This window comes from Fusarium flagelliforme (assembly GCF_020744385.1).
Source record: "Fusarium flagelliforme strain FIESC 12 MPI-CAGE-AA-0113 chromosome Unknown B0J16scaffold_3, whole genome shotgun sequence".
NCBI classification, from domain to species: Eukaryota; Fungi; Ascomycota; class Sordariomycetes; order Hypocreales; family Nectriaceae; genus Fusarium; species Fusarium flagelliforme.
In genome coordinates this window covers 1915639-1933541 of record NW_025763505.1, presented here as the reverse complement: position 1 = coordinate 1933541, position 17903 = coordinate 1915639, and the positions used below count along the sequence as shown (strand labels likewise).

At 49.0% G+C, this 17903-nt stretch overlaps 6 protein-coding genes and 1 non-coding gene across 7 annotated transcripts; 4 read left to right on the top strand and 3 right to left on the bottom strand.

The window, feature by feature from the left end:
- Positions 1–143: 143 nt before the first annotated feature.
- Positions 144–2087, bottom strand: B0J16DRAFT_396751 (uncharacterized protein; the record flags this gene model as incomplete). The annotated part of the gene is made up of 2 exons (XM_046132286.1): positions 144–899; positions 989–2087. The coding sequence occupies 2 exons, from the start codon at positions 2085–2087 to the stop codon at positions 460–462; spliced, it is 1539 nt and encodes a 512-aa protein (XP_045984532.1). The 3' UTR covers positions 144–459.
- Positions 2088–3519: 1432 nt separating this feature from the next.
- On the top strand, positions 3520–4934 carry B0J16DRAFT_97902 (uncharacterized protein). The gene is made up of 3 exons (XM_046134783.1): positions 3520–4010; positions 4075–4293; positions 4345–4934. The coding sequence occupies exons 1-3, from the start codon at positions 3832–3834 to the stop codon at positions 4823–4825; spliced, it is 879 nt and encodes a 292-aa protein (XP_045984531.1). The 5' UTR covers positions 3520–3831; the 3' UTR covers positions 4826–4934.
- Positions 4935–6137: 1203 nt separating this feature from the next.
- B0J16DRAFT_97879 (uncharacterized protein) lies at positions 6138–8099 on the top strand. The gene is made up of 4 exons (XM_046134782.1): positions 6138–6537; positions 6594–6715; positions 6810–6986; positions 7052–8099. The coding sequence occupies exons 2-4, from the start codon at positions 6607–6609 to the stop codon at positions 7795–7797; spliced, it is 1032 nt and encodes a 343-aa protein (XP_045984530.1). The 5' UTR covers positions 6138–6537; positions 6594–6606; the 3' UTR covers positions 7798–8099.
- Positions 8100–8124: 25 nt separating this feature from the next.
- Positions 8125–10783, bottom strand: B0J16DRAFT_337610 (methylenetetrahydrofolate reductase-domain-containing protein). The gene has a single exon (XM_046127367.1). It carries the CDS (start codon positions 10417–10419, stop codon positions 8401–8403), a length of 2019 nt encoding a protein of 672 aa, XP_045984529.1. The 5' UTR covers positions 10420–10783; the 3' UTR covers positions 8125–8400.
- A 291-nt stretch (positions 10784–11074) lies between these two features.
- On the top strand, positions 11075–14193 carry B0J16DRAFT_413052 (uncharacterized protein). The gene is made up of 2 exons (XM_046133357.1): positions 11075–11687; positions 11739–14193. Exons 1-2 carry the CDS (start codon positions 11187–11189, stop codon positions 14100–14102), a joined length of 2865 nt encoding a protein of 954 aa, XP_045984528.1. The 5' UTR covers positions 11075–11186; the 3' UTR covers positions 14103–14193.
- Positions 14194–14417: 224 nt separating this feature from the next.
- B0J16DRAFT_t124 lies at positions 14418–14518 on the top strand. The gene has a single exon. It is a non-coding gene; the product is annotated as a tRNA-Ser (tRNA).
- A 783-nt stretch (positions 14519–15301) lies between these two features.
- B0J16DRAFT_337603 (PQ loop repeat-domain-containing protein) lies at positions 15302–17063 on the bottom strand. The gene is made up of 2 exons (XM_046127366.1): positions 16444–17063; positions 15302–16215 (listed from the first exon to the last, which is right to left on the bottom strand). The coding sequence occupies exons 1-2, from the start codon at positions 16595–16597 to the stop codon at positions 15536–15538; spliced, it is 834 nt and encodes a 277-aa protein (XP_045984527.1). The 5' UTR covers positions 16598–17063; the 3' UTR covers positions 15302–15535.
- Positions 17064–17903: the final 840 nt, after the last annotated feature.

Below are 17903 nucleotides of genomic sequence, written 5' to 3'. Positions count from 1 at the left end.
CGATGCTGCCAAGACAGGGTGGCCTGGACCCTTCCATTGACAGGGCGGTGTCCAGGATCGCTCCAGCCTGAGGCATCCATGATGTTGGCCCACTTTACAAGCTCAGCTCTCGATCGACGTCTTATCATATCAACATCAGCGCAACATCACCAAGAATATGTAAGAATCAACGCACGTATTGCTGTATCTTGTTCTCTCTAATAGCCTAGCACTTTCACATATTTGATGCCTTTGATATTGTGCTGTGCAATCAGGGGCAACACCCAATGACATATCCATCCACGACCTCCCCTCAACTGCATGCATGTTCTCTCATATCACCTGTACGGGCTCTGTTCCATTACAATACCAAAAATCCTGACCATATCCCAATCTTTCAGTCCGGATACCTTGCCACAAATAGTCGGTGCAATCTTGGCATGATTCGCATGACTTTCCTGTCGTACGCTTTGGTGCTCCCTATCGGTAGATAACTGTCACCATGGGCTTGCAGATCTCCATGGCCTGGTCGAAACGTCGTCCGTCAGCATTTCCAATCTTCCTAAGTCGGGGCGAGATCTGGATGTCCAACTCCATCTCCCCGCCCTGCTTTCCTGCGCGGTGACGGATGTCGAGATCCTCCCACTCGAAGTCTTCTACGATCCAGCTGGTAAGGAAGAATGCCCTGGATCGCAAGAACTTATCGTTAAGCACCACTGCTTTCTTAACAATGCTCATCAGAGATTTCTCTGCATCAACTTTGTCTTTATTGGGATCCATAAAGATATCCAGGGTTAGTGCCATCGCTCGAGCGATGCCCTTCGCCTGTTCCCGGTTGTGGTCATTGAAAGACCTGAACAGTGAATTGGCTTGGCTAGCCTTAAAGAAACTGAGCTGCTCCATGTCTTCGCAGTTGGTCTCTAAGCAATGATTAGTATACAAAGACTGTAAGCAACTTGTCGATAAAAAATACCAGAAACGTCCAAACAATAGCGATGGAAAGCGTTACCTGCATCGCCTCCCCAGGTCGCCTTTTCCGCCTGGAATACGTCCTCGACAAGGCGCTTCCAGATATAATGCTGAAAGTGGTAAGGGGCTGTGCTGATATCCTTCTTTTGGTGTTTCTTGAAGGATTCAACATCCTTGAAATTCGCCCCGGAGGGTGTCTTCACTCCATGCGGCTTGTTGGTGACTATCTGGGCAACGAATTGGCGAATATCAAACCCGATCTCTTGCCAGTGGGTTTCGACATCTTCATCCATCAATTTGAATGTAGGGATAGCGGGCCTCTGCTGCAAAGCAGCAACAAGGTGCTTGAGCTCTGAAATGCGGTTCTTGAGCTCGCGGATCTCTTTGTGCAGGTCGTGGTCGGCGTCTGCAAGACAGGTGAGGCCATCTCCACCCGCCTTGACATCCAACATTTGCTCAAGTGACGCAATCTTCTTTTTGGCCTCGGTAAGCTCTGTTCTATCCTTTGTCATACGACTTTGTAGTATTTCAACGCATTTGGTGATAGTCTGCAGCTCGGAGACGCTGTTGGGGGCCGGCTGCGGTGAGATCTCCGCCTGCGAAGGTGCCGGAGTGACTGTATAGCCGGCCAGCTTGTTACTCTTAATCACTATCTTGCGTGGCTTCTTGGTAGGAGAGTCGTTCTTGGTTTCGGCCATGCTTCTCTTCTTAGGGGAAGAGGGTTGGTTGAGTGTCGCCATAGCGCAATCACTAACCGCAGATATGAGTGTGATAGAGGCAGGACTAGTCTCAGAGATGGAGGTCGTATTGTCACTGCGGGTGACTTTCACTGAAGATGAGCCTGAAGGCTCAACAGGCGGGTCCTCATCCTCCGAATCGTGGTCCATCATAGACTTTTTAGGGGCAGCCGCCCGAGCAGGACGCTCTCGTCTCGCCAGCTCGGGAGTGACTTTCATCGTTGACGGAATTTTTGATCTTGTAATATGATGAAGAGTAGAAGGTAGCAAAGATTTTGTTTGGGGAAGCTGCAGATGAAAGAGAAGAAGAGGGTGGGCAGTGATTTGGTAGGCAGAGAGGCAGCCTGGAGTGAACACTCTCTTGCAGTGCGAGGGACCTGCAACAGGAGAACTGACAACCATCTCCGCAGGCGGCAAACAAGAGTCTCTTAAGCTTTAGAATAACAAACAAAAGGCCTGTTCCCACTCACACAAAGTAACAATTTGTGTCTCTTCTCTACAGTAGAAGTCGGGTTGTGCTTCTCGTCGAAAGCACTATGACATCGCATATGTAGAGACAGAGACGGATTGAAGAAGTCACGCACTCGTTCTTCAATTTGCAAATTAATTACAGTAAAACGTTGATCGTGATATTGTCACTGGTGTATGCTTCTTTATAATAGCTACGAGAGTTACTCCTCTCATATGTGTTTAAGGGTGAGGAACTGCCGTAGACTACTGATACGAGTGTTAAATAAGAAATTCTTTACAAGCAGCAGAGCAAGGGTTGTTTACGGTTTCGCAAACTCATCAATTTAATAATGTAGGCGAAGTCTCAAAAAAACATGATATTCTTGATATAAAACTTGTCCTTGCTGAGCGGGTTTCCTGCTTGACATTATACAGAGACTCTTGGAGTCGCCAGAAAGTTATCCACCAGAGGAATTGCTTCTTCCATGGCCCTGGAGCTTCTGTAAGCATGGATGTATAAGTCCTCAAATATTGTCTCTGTTCGAAGTTCCCTTGTCGAGAGTCGTATCGTGTTTACTTAAGGTGTCATTGTCGTGACGAAATAATCCGCTCACTTTATTCACGCTTCATAGACCAGTCTCCGAGCATTTGTTTCCGTCGCACCAAAGCTCAGGCCGTCTATCTGCAAACGGTAGGTCATCACGTGGGGCTTCTGTTGCCATACATCTTCCCCTTTAGGAGTCTATTGAGCACAGGCTAAAGCAGGCGTCCTCGATACGGAGGAATGGATGTTAGATCGTATAGACTATTACTCCGCCTTAATTTCCACCAGCAATAGACCGGGCACCTCTTTAACTAGTCATACCGATAAGGGATGGTGTGACAGCTGAACCAGGAGTCAGTCAGGACATAACTATTAATATTTCCATCTTACGGATTAATTATAACCGACCTTCAAGATATTTGCGGATGTTGAAGGATTAGGAAGGATGGAAGACGAACGCGCGTGTCTTGTCTCAACCAATCTGGTCTGAGCATGTATCCTGGAAAGGAACTCGGGGTCCACTGAATGCAGTACCCATGTGATTTTTGTAATCTCTCATTGGTCTATGCGTAGAACTACCGGTTGCATCTGTTCCTCCCGGGCCGCTATGCACTGGCTTCGTCCCATTGACAGGGCGAAATTTGGGGGCTTTGGTTCCTTGCTAGGGTTCACAGAGCCTCTAGCTAAGCTTCTGCACGCTGGACCTTCAGCGGGGATGACCGATGTCCACTGCAGCCCCAGCTCTGATTGGGCAGGAATCAAGACCATGCCTTCTAGAACGGCCACTATCAGAATTACGAGACGGGTTAGACTCCATGTCTTGGTAAAGTCGGCTTTTCCCCTTTACCCTTGCACCCACCCACTCGTCTCAGCGCCTCTGACTTGGACTTTTAATTCCTTCATCCTCTCTTTATTCTTCTATAATCAATCACCTTGGCCTCCGCATAATTCGCATTGCATCGCTTCGCTTCGCCGTAGGTTGTTGGCCATTTTGTGTCGCTCTTTACTTGTATATTCTCGTTCGAACGAAAGCGTCATCATCTACGTAAACCTTATCGTCCTCGGCTTGATCCTCATCGCGTCGAATCCTCACATATTACCGCTTCATTGCGCGCAACCCGACCTCCCTGACCTTGAGAAAAGAACGGCACAATGGAAGAAGGATTTATGGGATGGGTCATGGAGCTGACGGCCTGGGTGGCCCCCTTTTTTATCGTCATGTCGCCCGTCCTCTCCTATGCCGACCAGATCGTCTCAATGTACCGAAGCAAGACCAGTGCAGGCTTCTCTCTTGATATTCCTCTTATTATGCTTGTGGCGTCTCTCCTGAGGTTTGTTTTTCCATGCCCAATGCTATTGTTGTAGCTTGCGACTGACCCGCGTCCCCAAATATAGAATATTTTACTGGCCCCACGCTCAATACGATACGAGTCTACTCCTCCAGTCCCTGTTGATGATTGTCGTTCAAGTGGCTCTCCTGAAGGTCGCTCTTGACTTCCGACCTCCCCCACCCACCAAGGGCGGCGATGCTGGTCTGCCTTTCGCCGGTGCCGACGACAATTTGATGAGCTTCCAACGCCCCTATAACTTCTGGCAATGGCGATCTCCCCGACGGTAGGTGCCGCTTAACCATTATCTGGACACCCTTGAACTAACAAACTGTAGATACTGGCAGGCTGTCATGTACTTTGCTGCTGCTCTCGTTGTTCTTGAGCTTCTCCTTTCTCAGATGCCTGGTCTCTATGCTGTATATGCGAACGCTATTGGATGTATTGGACTTGGTGTGGAGGCGACACTTCCTATCCCTCAAATCTTGGTCAACGCACGATCTAAGTCTTCCAAGGGTCTACGACTGTCGGTCTTGGCCGCGTGGATTGGCGGAGACACCATGAAGCTGTTTTGGTTCTTCACATCAAAGTCTGAGATTCCATGGTCTTTCAAGATCTCAGGCATGTTCCAGGCGTCATGCGACTTTTTCCTTGGTTTCCAGTACCTGCTTTACAACACTCCCGAGGAGCCTGCGCAAATTAAGGAGCACCCTATGGTTGAGTGGGAGGCACCCAAGGCGACAACGCGAAGCCACAGCCGAAGCCTCACCCCTACGCGACGACCCGCTCCTTTTGTTGGCGCAGAAGAGGTTAAATAAGTTGTCGACTTGAATTATGAATGACCTAATGACGGTGATGTCGAATCTTATGCTTCGGGTCGATAGCGATCTGCCATGGTGACGAATCGCCAGGAGTCTGTTTGAGAATAGGGAGAACAGAGCGATCCTTGAAAGAGGTGGAATGAGAAGCCATATGAAGATGAGATGTCGGTGATATGCGAACAGCTTTTGGGTTTAATCAAGTCCAATGCGCCGGTTATGAATCAAAGATGAACATTGACTTGTCAAAATACAAGAGGAATTCTACACCTTGTCTTTGTCTTTCGGCTTGAGTCAAAGTCCCCCACAATTTACGCAATCTTGGAGCGATTGCCGGGTCTTGGCTTAAGTTCAGATCCTGGCTCCGGTTGGCCTTGGCTTGTTTCTGAAACAGGCACATGGCAAAGTCTCACGACCGACCATCAGCCACATGTGGTATCGTTCGACTGTTAGGATCTGTTAGTGGGGTACGTACTTGGACAGTATATTGAGCGGCCAGATGGGCATCTTGAAGAACGCCATCTATGATATGATATAGAATATAGACTAATAATACCATAACACTTTACTTTAATTTATTCATCTCCCCATCACTGTATACCGTAACAAAGTTGAATTGGAGTTTGATCGGGGTAGCAGACACAGTACTTTCATGCGAGTACAGGATACAATAGCTCTGGTATTTCAAGCTGTTCTCTGAAAGTTTGTCTTACACTATCAAAGATTCACATCCTTAGGCAATTTGGTGTCCGGCCCCTAACCCAGGTCCATTGTAACCTCATAAACTCAACATTACTCCTACCAGTCACAATCTTTGTCATTGTTGAATGACTGTGTCACTGCGAGATTCTCGAGTCTATCTAGTCTGGTGCAACACGCAACACTGTCGCTGCACTGACATCGATCCATTACTAGACAGACCCACTATACAGACAAGACCTCGCACTGGTAGGTACCTAGGTAGGTAGTCAACAAACATCGATACCAAAATTATTCGACCGCATCATCATCGAATTTTTATTCTGAGGATTGATCAGACAAACATATTTGATTTACTATTTCCTCATTCACTTTTCCTTTTTCTTTTTTATTCTTCAAACTGCGGTCGACGACCTTGATCTTCCTTGGCGTCTGCATATTTGGTCGCCCAGCAACAAACCTACAATCACACCAGAGACAGGTGCTACTACTACTATTCATCCTCCGTGAAGATAGTATAGTAGTGATACTTCTTTGGGTGAGTATCACAATTTCCATATTTTTCTCAACTCTTCACTCCTTAGGGTGGTCATCCTCCTTCCCCCCTTTTAGGCAGTGAATCATCAACGCACTCACTCACTTACGTATATCACCTGCCGCTTTCTTTCGTCTTCACTTCATCCTCTTCAACTTCTCATCTCGCACTTCCTTCGCCTTACAACTCTCTTCTCGGCGCAAACATCTGCGCATATCTTTTCATTTTTCGTTGCCTTTCTCTACTCGGGCAGTAGTATTCATTCCTTTCACTACATCACAATCGCCTCTCTTCGCTTTATCTTTCGCCAATTTCTTTCATTCATCTCTTTCTCGAATCGAGACTTGATTCTGCTTCGCACTTTCATTTCGATATATATTCAGTACTTCTGCCTCTTGACCACAGCAAAAGACAACATCGCTTACGTATCGACTCAAGTCATTCAGAAAATACCATATCGGAAATCAATTCTCCCGAGGTCAGTCTTCATCTCTTCTCCACCTCTTTCAACACTTATACTAACGACATCTCAAGATCTACACTCAAGATGGCCCCCGCGGCAAACGCCAAAGCCAACTACAAGACCTACGAGGCACAGGCTCGCATGGTTCGTGCCATCGTAGCCGCTCACCCCGAGATCAAGTGGAACTACAAGGGTAAGACTATCTTTCTTCACTGTCTTTATTCATCCTATCCTCCACTGCCCTTCTCTGCCCATGACTGTGACTGGGGTTGACACTCCTCCCCCAGAAATCGCCGCCTGTTATGGCTCTGATATGACTGAACATGCCTTGAATCATCGTTTTCGAAAAGTTCGGGCCTCTGTCGAGATCATCCACACAGCACGTGCTCAAGGCCGCGACATGAAAGGCCTATCTACCGATGAGAACCTGCTTCCATCCACCCAGGCAGCCATCGACAAGAATAGTAGGCTTTCCAACCTTGTCGATTCCTCCATTTGTCGATCTCTTGCTAACATCTTTTCTCCACAGACATTGCCAAGTACTTTGGCCAGTCTACCGCGGATGGCATTCAGTTTCAGTTCCGCACCATCAAGAAGGACGCTGAGGCTCTTCGCCAAACTGCTAACAACGGCGGCGATGTTGCCAGCTGCCTCAATCTTGGCGTTGGCGCTGGTCCCAACACTCCCTCCAAGCCCACTCCCTCGCGAGGTGCTCAGACAACTCGTTCCGGCAAGGGCTCGAAGCGCAAGAGCGCTCTCCCCATCCATCCTATTAAGCGCTCAGCTTCAGATGATGAGGATGAGGATGACGACATGAACTGGGACGAGCTGGACAACACTCCTTCAAAGAGAGTCAAGACAACTGGCCGTGGGGTCACTCCTTCTCGCACAGCTGCCCGGAAGGCCGCTGCTACCATCGCCGATGCTTCCGCACAGTATCAAGACAGCGAGTCCCCGTACGAAGAGCCGGTACCCACCCCTCTGCCTGCCATCACCGGCCAAGCTGGTTATGCTGCCCCTGCCGGCTCTACTGGTCCAGTCGGTTATTCTGCTGCTGCACCAGTCGCCCCGTCTACTAATGTACTCCCGACCTCCATCTTCGGTGATGTCGAGCACAAGCCTCGACCTACCGCTCCCCCTGCTCCTCGCGGCCTTGATATGATGGCTTCTGGTCGCTCTGACTTCGACAGCTCTTTCGGAGCAGACCGCAATGACTACCTCGCTCCCCCTGCTGACGAAGAACACTTCTTTGATTGGGGTGATGGAGAAATCTGAGATAACGAATGTCGGACTTTTCTCTAACAAGAGTGTATTATACGGTGCATGCACAACTTTCTATGCGCGACGACTTTGTTTTTGTTGGCGGCTACAGCTAAATCAACTTTCGGCACTCCTTCGGTGCCCATATCTTCCCCCTTTACCCAGCACAGATACCCACCCCCATTTTGCAGTCGCAGTTAACCGGCTGGCTTCTTTTCTAGTATGCAACTATGGCTTTATAGCATCTTCCCACGGAATGTGAAGAACGGAAAACATGGAGAGGGAACTACATGGCTTTTATATAAAGTAGCTAGTGATCAATTCACTTATAATAAACGACGTAGCTTCTAACTTTGTACCACTTCTGCTAGTATTACCTCGAATTTTGATATTCTTCCTCGACTGTCGTTTTCTAGATGTTAGCTGTTAGACCAAGTACTGAGACCTGTAGAATTCCTCTCGAGCCTCGTATATATACATATGAGTCAGTACGTGTTTGTGTATAGAGCATCGAAATTTGTCTACAGTCGAGTTTGAAACTTCTGGGCGTTTGTTTATGTTTCAAATTCAATCTCCATAGGTATATTTGCATCTCCCCTAACACAATAAACACCTTGCTTAACTTGAAAGAACTTCCCATAGAGCATCCTTGTTCACATAGTCGTGGTGAATGAGATTGACGAGCCAATAATCGTCCTTGATACCATTCAAGAGCTTTTCGCTCTCGGAACCACGGCCGTAGACCTTGGCCCACTCGCCCCAGATTCCAAAGGCCTCCTCGCACCAAGCTCGGAAACTAACCTCTTCGATAATTGTTGGCGTAATAATCTCCTTGCCCGGGAATACGCCCCATGTTACAGCGTTTGTACTCGGATTGCCCTCCGTCGACCCGTTCACGTGACCGCCGATGTCCGACGAGACGTAGTCGCCGTGGGCGTTGCTGGCGTAGAAGCACACATAGTCTTGCAGCTCTGAGGATACGAGCTTAGCCCTGAGAGTTTCCCATTCGTTCGACGGGATGAAGAATTCAACAAACGACTTCTGGAAGACGAAGCCGTTGGGCGGGCCCCATCCGAAGGTAGCGTCGCTGGAGCGTAAGCCATTGACGGCGGGCTGCGAGGCGACGGTCCACCAGCCTTTTCCGTTCAGGTCAAGTAAGTGAGGTTTGATGGTAGAACTCTCGGCCAGAAGCTCCTCCTCGCTCCACGGGATAGCGGAAAGCTCTCCCTGAATGTGCTTGACAAACAGGTCGTTAATGTCCCGCCGCGTCTTGGGGTTACCCCAAAGTTTGACAGCTTGCGTCACGGACATGTGGAGGCTCACGCCGTATCCATCAATCTCACCATAAGCAGGTGAGCGGGCGTCACCAAAACGACCGTTGGGGAAGTCATCCCATGTCGCCTCACGGCCCAAAGCACCCTCACCCTCCGATATGGCCAATGTGTTGGCGCGACTGTTGATGGCTTCGGCACGTACGCCGGCTTCTAAACCAGTGGCTTCCCACTCGGGGTAAACTGCTGGCCTATCACCAACAATAACATAATTGTGAGGGTCTGAGGCGACAGAAGAGTGTCTTCTAGACTGCCGAGAGCGGGAGTGGCTGCTTGAGCGCATGTTGCCGTTGATCTGTAGCGCGGGAATAGCGAGTTCGTCGACTGCGACGACGGCTTCCTCATTCTCAGGGGGGTCAGGTATAAGATTCGCTCGCTCCAGAATGAAGGATACTGCCTTCTCCAGGTTGAGTGTATAGAAGTGGAAGCCCTTGGGGCCCGGTGTCTTTGACTTGATGTCCTTGATCTTGTTTATCAACTCATTGACAATATCTACACCGACCATCTTTACCCGTTCATCGTCACCCTTGACAGCATCAAGGCGTGCGAGGAGATGGTCAGGGATTTTGGCATGGCTCAGTTTGGTGGTTCGCTTAATCATCTGGTAGCTCTGGATAGGCATAAGTCCAGGAATGATGGGGATACCCTTGAAGGCACCACTTGGGTGCTCTCTTAGAGTGTTCTCGAAGTGTTCGTATGCTTCGATATCGAAGAAGAGTTGAGTCTGGATGAAGTCGGCACCGGCTTGAACCTTTTGGACAAGGTAAGGAAGATCATGCTCCAAGCTTTGTCCCAGAGGATGGCTCTCCTCAGCGTGTCCCTCGGGGTATGCTGCAACACCAATACAGAAATAGTCGCCATGAGTCTTGCGGATATACCTGACCAAATCGATAGCCCAGTTGAAATCTTGACCTCCGTCATCCTCCGAATCTTCAGGGTCCCGGTACTCCTCACGTCGTGGGGGGTCACCTCGCAAAGCCAGGATATTCCTGATGCCCAATGCCTTTGCGTCTGAGAGAGCCTCGTCAATTGACTTCTTACTCATATTGGTGCATGTCAAGTGTAGACATGTTGTAAGCCCAACTTCTCTCTGGCACAACTCGGCCAGCTCAAGCGATTTCTGAGAAGTACTACCACCGGCGCCCCAAGTGACGTTTACGAAAAGTGGTCGAAGTGCACGCTCCATTCGGTGAAGTCGGTCTCGTAGGTTGGAAAAGCCCATGGCTGTCTTGGGAGGGAAGAACTCGAGAGAGAAATAGGTGCCATCAGCCGGCAGCGCGGCGATGCGATCGGTGATCTTGTCCATTGTGATGGACGACAAGGAGACGTTCGGTCGAAAGTGGTACAGGTGTGTTTATTCGTAAGATTTGAGTAGGCTCCAAGACGTAAGACGGGATATCTTCAGAGACTGAAATCGCGGGCTCGTTGATAGATTGGACTGAATGAGGAGATTGGGCATGCGAAATCGGAAACCACAACTCCAGAGTGTACCCAGACTGATTTGACCTGTAATGTATCCCGTTCTTATCGATTAAGAGCTATCAAGCTCGGGATGTAGAGAGTGTCTCAACTCAAGGAGATAACTCGGAGTGAGACAAGTCAAGTCAAGTACGACGTCGGCGTCTCGTTTCTTTGATCGTGGAGGGATTGGTTACCTGCTCTACCCGTACGCCGTAACTAAAGTGGACGAATTTTGTGGCGGGGCGTCCATGATAGCGGGGTTTCCAATATTCCATAGGTTGTTCACAGTGGAGGGCAGCCCTTCAGTGGCCGTTCTCGGTATGGCCACCGGCTTCACTGGACGTTAGCAGTCATGACGCATCCGACGGTACCTGAGGTCAGCTATCATGAGTGGTGGTTGAACAAGTACCGGCTGATGTGATCCGAGCTTTACCTACTACTTTCCAGCCCAGGGTACCTACCTCAGGTCCCGTATCTTATCTCAAATCGCATGTCTAACACTAATATTCAGGACATACAATTTTTGGACCTCAGTGTACACTCTTACACCACCAAATTTGTTTGTCCAACACCAATTGATGCGACTTGGCATCATATCATGCCTGAATACCAATGCCACTGCTGCAATCAAGGCTCATGAGCTGCGCCACAGCTCAGCGCGCCTTGTCTAACTCACTCTCCAACTCAATTCGACGTCCGATAATCGCCCGTTCAACAGCTGCAACTCTCTCGCGACGATGCTACGCCATTGACCTGACCTCAATCGATGAAAAATGGCGTAAGAAATGGAAGGAGTCTAATTTAGCCACAAAGGGGTCTGAGAATCTTGCCGACGCAAAAGATAGCCACTATGTACTGCCCATGTTCCCGTACCCATCTGGGACTCTGCATCTTGGGCACCTGCGGGTATACTCCATTGCCGACGTCGTCGCCCGGTTTCGAACTATGAAAGGCGATAAGGCTATGCTACCTATGGGGTGGGATGCATTTGGACTTCCCGCGGAGAATGCTGCGATCGAACGAGGTGTTGCCCCAGAAAAATGGACAACAAGTAACATGGCCAAGATGAAGGAGCAGCTTGAGCTCATGAACGGAAGCTGGGACTGGAATCGTGTAGGTTCAACTCCATTTGGAAACCCCTCTCAGCTCTAATTCGTATATCAGGAATTGTCAACCTGCGATCCCGACTTCTACAAGCATACTCAGAAGATCTTCCTGATGCTCCACGAACGAGGCCTTGCGTACCAGGCTGAAGCTGAAGTCAACTGGGACCCCGTTGACAAGACTGTCCTCGCAAACGAGCAGGTCGACTCGAATGGGAACTCCTGGAGATCGGGTGTCAAGGTTGAGAAGCGCAATCTCAAGCAGTGGTTCTTCCGCATTTCTGAGTTCCGTGAAGCCCTGCTGGAGGAACTAGAGGCGCTTTCGAGGGAAAACGCATGGCCGGAGCGAGTTTTGGCACAGCAGAAGAATTGGTTGGGGAAATCAACGGGCGCTGCCGTCAAATTCCCTGTCCTTGCTATGGGTCATGATATTCATGCTGGTATTGAAGTATTCACCACTCGACCTGACACCCTGTTCGGTGTTCAGTACGTTGCTCTTGCGGCCAGCCATCCTATAGTGGCTAAGCTTGCGGCTTCGGATCCTGAACTACAAGCGTTCATCGATACCATCCCCGGTTTACCTGCAGACTCAAAGGTGGGTTACTTGTTGCCACACTTGCGGGCTATTAACCCGCTCGCCTACCATGAAGAAACCCCCGATGCCACCAAGGTCTCATTGCCTATTTACGTTGCGCCATATGTATTAGGCGACTATGGCGAAGGTGCCGTCATGGGTGTTCCCGGCCACGATCTGCGTGATAATGCATTCTGGAAGGAGCACCACTATGATGCGCCTGTTCGACACGTTCTCTCCGCATCTGAGGATGAAACAACAACAGCTATGGAGAACGAGCCCTTTGTCGAACATGGAGTCATGACGGAACATAGTGGTTCTTTCAAGGGCAAATCTTCAACTGCTGCTGGAGAGGAGATCGTTAAGCTACTTGAGAAAGCTGACCTGGCCAAACCGGTCGAAAAGTGGCGTCTTAGAGACTGGCTGATCAGTCGGCAACGATACTGGGGTACTCCTATTCCCATCATTCACTGTGGTACATGCGGTCCGGTGCCTGTGCCAGACGAACAGCTTCCTGTAAAACTTCCTGGCGTGGACTGGGCAGAAACACGCAACGGAAGCCCCCTGGAGTCATCACCCGAGTTTGTCAACACGACCTGCCCTAAATGCAACAGCGCTGCTAGAAGAGACACTGATACCATGGATACCTTTGTCGACTCAAGCTGGTACTACGCTCGCTTTGCTGATCCGCACAATAAAGACTTGCCATTCTCCCCTGAAGCTGGCAAAACTCTTCCCGTAGATACCTACATCGGTGGTATCGAGCACGCCATTCTTCATTTGCTCTACGCACGTTTCATATTCAAGTTCCTGGCCTCAACCTCTTTACTCCCCCAATACACTGAGGAAACTTATAAATCCGCTGAACCATTCAAACGCCTTATCACTCAGGGTATGGTTCATGGTAAGACATATATCGACCCCGACAACGGTCGTTTCCTCAAGCCTGACGAGGTTGACCTAACGGATCCCAACCAACCCAAAGTGATATCGTCTGGCAAGTCGGCCAACGTCGCCTTTGAGAAGATGTCCAAGTCCAAGTACAACGGAGTTGATCCCTCAGCTTTCATCTCCAAGTACGGTGCAGACGCAACCCGCGCGCATATGCTCTTCCAGGCTCCGGTTGGGGATATCCTCAACTGGGACGAGGCTAAGATTACCGGTGTCACCCGCTGGCTCCAAAGGCTACATGATCAGATCACAGCTATTGCTTCAGAGCCCAGTGATGAGAAGATGTCTGCACGGGACTACCTTGCTACTAAGCATGAGCGCCTTGAGTCAGGGTCAGCAAAGGAACTTGCACAATGGGATGCTGAGGCAGCCATCTGGCGTGATGTCCAACGTACCATCGCATCTGTTACAGCGTCTTACGATGAAGTCTACTCCCTCAACACAGTAGTGTCGGATCTTATGATCCTCACCAACACCCTCGCCGACAACCACGCCGCCAGCCTGGTTGTTAAGCGTGAGGCTGCCCAGGCTCTCATTTCCATGATGGCACCTATCACCCCTGCATTTGCCGAGGAGTGTTGGGCTCTCCTTCATCCATCGTCACCCTCCATATTCGAGTCCGCCAATTTTCCCACAGCAGACAGTTCTCTTAGTGAGCTGGTTCGTCCACGAGTACAGCCCTGCGCTGTGCAGGTTAACGGAAAGGTACGCGGGGTTGTCAACATTCCGCCTCCTCCTGCTGGGCTAGCAGGTGATGAATTGCGTGACTGGATGGTTAAGGAAATTCTTAAGACCGAGGAGGGTGCGTCACGCTTCTCTGAGGGGCCGTATAATCTGCGCGCAGCTAAGAGGGCGATCGCAGTGCGAGGAGGAAAGACGATCAACTTTGTATTAAAATAAATGCCAGGCGCAAAAAGTGCAGGACTGGATGTATGAGTATTTGTAAGATATATGATCAATAGACAGACACACTGCATAAATATGGATTGACTAATACTTGGACTGCTCCTGGTGTAGCAATATCATTACTAAGAGTGAATGGTATCAATGTACCGCAACTTAAACTTCCCTGCTCCAGCCATTGACTTCTGCGTTTGTTGCATCGGGCATAATAATCTATCTAGATATATGATCCATCGCGTTCCAGATGGATGATTTTGATCACGATGGAATGCAGAATATAGTACAAACTTGAAGTCTCCCTAAGCATCCTAAGACAACGTGGCCGAGTGGTTAAGGCGATGCCCTGCTATTTCTCCCCAGGACTATCATAGGCATTGTGTTCGCACGCGTAGGTTCGAATCCTGCCGTTGTCGAAACTCATTTTTTGCCAAATCTTTCTATTAATCTCATAGTCATGTTAATATCCCTTTTTTGCATTCTTCAATCTATATATCGGTCTTGTTCAATCAAGTGTTTATCTCTTGATCAAAAGGTTCAATCAACTGAGAACTTGACTTATGGGCGGCCAGTAAGCCGTTGAAACCCACAACGGCGTGTCCGGACATTTGTATGCGTAACCTCATGGAGACTGATTTACCGTCACGTATTTGGAAATTTAGAGAATAGTGTTGGTTATAGATTTGGTTGGGAGCCCAAGGCATACTTTTTCTCTGGAAGATGGTCTTTAGCCACAGTGTTGCCCAGCGCTTATACATCGACTTGGAGTCATAAGGATCACAACTCAATATCGACACGCCATAGGATTTGTAGGATACAAGACTTGTCAGCTTACGAGGCAATCCAAACAGAACCAAATTGGGCGATATATACGAAGTAGATTTTGGTTCAAACAGGAAAGTTCGGCAGAAGCGGAATAGCAGAGGCTCAGCTGCTTCACAATTAAATAGTTCCTCATCTCAGCCCAGCCATTGCTGACCATGCGCCTCTAGCCTCAACACTGGCACAAAATGCCAAGAGTGATACTATTCGGATAAAACATGAAGATCGTTCATTATCAGGGGCAAGAGATTGAGGCGACTAAGGACGGCAATATACTATTGGTGTTCTTTCAGTCGCATGCCAACACACCAAGTATGCAGGCTAATGCTGGCAGCAAGCTGAGTCGTTCCAGCTTTTTTCGAGTAAGCCACTTTATTACGGATGAAAAGCGTCCAGATAAGCAGGGAAAGATCTCATTTACGCTAGATGTGCACTTTTTGGGCTGTCTATGTGTCTTGTGATCCAATGCAGTATAGATCTTGTAACCAGATAATCCAACTTCGAATCAGAATCGCTAGGGATGTTTAGCAAAACACCACGGCAACAATGATGGTGCAGCTTGTGTAGCAGTCATCGTCGCCTATTAGTCCAAAAACAGCAAGATTGCTATCCTATGCTCTTCGCTCCTCGTCTTGCAGCAAGCTTTCACTCTCGCGGTCGTTGGATTGCGTGTTCTCAGCATCCCGATACCAAACGTAGTGTTGAGCCATAAAGACGGAGTCGTAAATCATGCTGATATTCCCCAAAGCAAATTTAACAGGGTTGCCACTGATGCCGCTCCAGTCACGGAGCTGGTAGCTGTCGATGGCCTGCTGGCTGACACTGAGGACACCACCAGTGAGGTCAAACAGAATCTGCCAGATGCTCCAGCCCTCGGTACTCTGGTTCTTATAGTTGGCGATGATCTGGGGCGTGTACTTGATTAGAGTGATAATGAGCTTGACATAGCCAACGGCGTAGACGATGTCGAGAGCGACCCAGTCATACACAGCATCGTTTCCAGGTGAAGCAGAAACAATGATCCATGTGCACAGAACCCCGGCAATACAGCCGGCTCCCACCCCGAGAATAAAGCGGCTGGGGCGGTTTCCATAATTGGGAGCAAACCCCCACAGAGCAGGTGAGAGGTACTGCGAGGTTGTGATGATGGAGAGGACCAGCGCATGGAGCGCAAAAGTGATGTCGTTAAACTGCACGGTAGATTCAAGGCCCTTGTGTCTCGCAGCATACTGGGCACGGATCTCTGGCGAGTAGTAGAAAGCTACATTTGAGCTAAAGTACGCAGCAAAGCCTAAAAGATGAGAATATCGCGGTTAGCAAAAGATTCGAGTACCAGTAGGAACTAGATTAATAGAGGCGGTAGCAATCGGGCCCAGGGTGCCGGAATGATCAGGGCAACGAGCCGCAGGGCTGGCCTGAGCGAGGGGTGTAGGTTTTGAGTCTGGCAGTCATATCATGCGTAGGCAATACTGAGCCACGGGGGTCTGGATATATCAGGGACTCAGGCTTCAAGACTCACCGAGGACGTTGATCAAGGGGAAATCGACGGTGGTCCCGGTAGTGGAGCGACGACGCCAGTTGAGCAGGGGCTGAGGGTAAAAAGACGCGCTCCATGCGAAGAAGTAGACCCAACCAAAGAGGCCTGACAGGAAGTTAAGGAATGAGACTGCCATCTCGAGTGCTGTCGCAATATATTGCGCGACAAGTATGGGATTAATACAATACAAGAGCAGAGAGACTAAACACAAAAGAGAGTTGAGAGTCGAGGCTGCTCTCGAGGAAAGGATTGTGTGCGGAGGTGAGAGAAAGGTGAGTAAATGAGTGAGTACCTAAGGTATCTCACCTGAAATGAATGAAGTCTCATGTGTTCTGACGCCATCTCGATTCTAGGTAGTAGGTACGTACTTTTAGCGAATCCTAAAGTGGTTGGTGCGGACGGGACGGGAAAGTGCAGTGGAAAGTGTGGCTTACAGGTACCAGATGTGGCTGCATGTCATGATCAAGATGCTCCTTCTCAATCAATTTGCTATTACCCTCGAAATTATACGAATCGGATGGAATGGGTAGGTAGGAATGCAAAATGACGAGGCATTATACGCAAGAAGACGTCGATGGTCAGTAATAGATCAAAGCTTGTTGGGCAGGAGCTCTACAGTAAGTCAACGGAGAACATCCGAGGATTTATCGTGTCTAGCAAGAAATCAACATCAAGGGTCATGAACGCAATAGAGACAAAGCTTCCAGGTACAATAGAAGAGACCAATAGGTTTCAGTGATTATCCTAGACAAGGGAACGATAGTTCCTGATTACATCTACGGGAATTGACCGAAGACGCCCTGATATATTGAATCGAGTGGATACTCTAAATACTAAGGTTAGGTACTAAGTCGCTCCTCCCTGAGATGTTGTTTTCTAGAACGAACATTTGAGCCGCAGCTCACCTTGAATCCTTGTCTCGGCAGCAGGAAGCGAGCGGTGAAAAAGTCAAACTGAGATCACGCCAGTTAAACGAAAAAGCGCATGAGGCTCGGGATAGTGGAGCTTGTTGATAAAACAGGGTCGGAAGAGGCCGGATAGAGATAATCTAGGTATGATAGATATTCAATGTTTCACGCGGATTGTTTTCTTCAGGACCTGGATCGGTAGTTTCGGAGCCGAAGTGGACACTTTAAAGCAACAATGAATCTCGTCTCGTCTTGTCTCGTCTTGATGGTGGTGATGGTTGGTTACATTATCTACGACTGTGGCTGCGGCTGATGCATCTGCATTCCCGTCTTAAAGGTGCATGCCGTGCTATTTCCGAGCCATGTCCGTACGGATCCTCAAGAATGGTCTGGAAACCCAGTTTAAGTCGTCTCGTTTTGAGAGGAAAACATCAAACAATGGATCTCGCAGGGGTTCAAGGGGACTGGGAATAGAGGCAGGTTGGAGGAATGACTGACGGTCTTGAGCCTCCGCTCCGTCTGTCTCCATATCTA

Excerpts from the sequence above, each read along its gene's own strand:
- B0J16DRAFT_413052 (XM_046133357.1), top strand. The coding sequence starts at position 11,187 with ATGCCACTGCTGCAATCAAGGCTCATGAGCTGCGCCACAGCTCAGCGC. Across the intron at positions 11,688-11,738 it reads GAAGCTGGGACTGGAATCGT|GAATTGTCAACCTGCGATCC; the intron begins GTAGGTTCAACT and ends TTCGTATATCAG.
- B0J16DRAFT_97902 (XM_046134783.1), top strand. The coding sequence starts at position 3,832 with ATGGAAGAAGGATTTATGGGATGGGTCATGGAGCTGACGGCCTGGGTG. Across the intron at positions 4,011-4,074 it reads CTTGTGGCGTCTCTCCTGAG|AATATTTTACTGGCCCCACG; the intron begins GTTTGTTTTTCC and ends CCCCAAATATAG. Across the intron at positions 4,294-4,344 it reads CAATGGCGATCTCCCCGACG|ATACTGGCAGGCTGTCATGT; the intron begins GTAGGTGCCGCT and ends AACAAACTGTAG.
- B0J16DRAFT_97879 (XM_046134782.1), top strand. The coding sequence starts at position 6,607 with ATGGCCCCCGCGGCAAACGCCAAAGCCAACTACAAGACCTACGAGGCA. Across the intron at positions 6,716-6,809 it reads GATCAAGTGGAACTACAAGG|AAATCGCCGCCTGTTATGGC; the intron begins GTAAGACTATCT and ends CTCCTCCCCCAG. Across the intron at positions 6,987-7,051 it reads GGCAGCCATCGACAAGAATA|ACATTGCCAAGTACTTTGGC; the intron begins GTAGGCTTTCCA and ends TTTTCTCCACAG.
- B0J16DRAFT_337610 (XM_046127367.1), bottom strand. The coding sequence starts at position 10,419 with ATGGACAAGATCACCGATCGCATCGCCGCGCTGCCGGCTGATGGCACC.
- B0J16DRAFT_337603 (XM_046127366.1), bottom strand. The coding sequence starts at position 16,597 with ATGGCAGTCTCATTCCTTAACTTCCTGTCAGGCCTCTTTGGTTGGGTC. Across the intron at positions 16,216-16,443 it reads CCCCTTGATCAACGTCCTCG|GCTTTGCTGCGTACTTTAGC; the intron begins GTGAGTCTTGAA and ends CTCATCTTTTAG.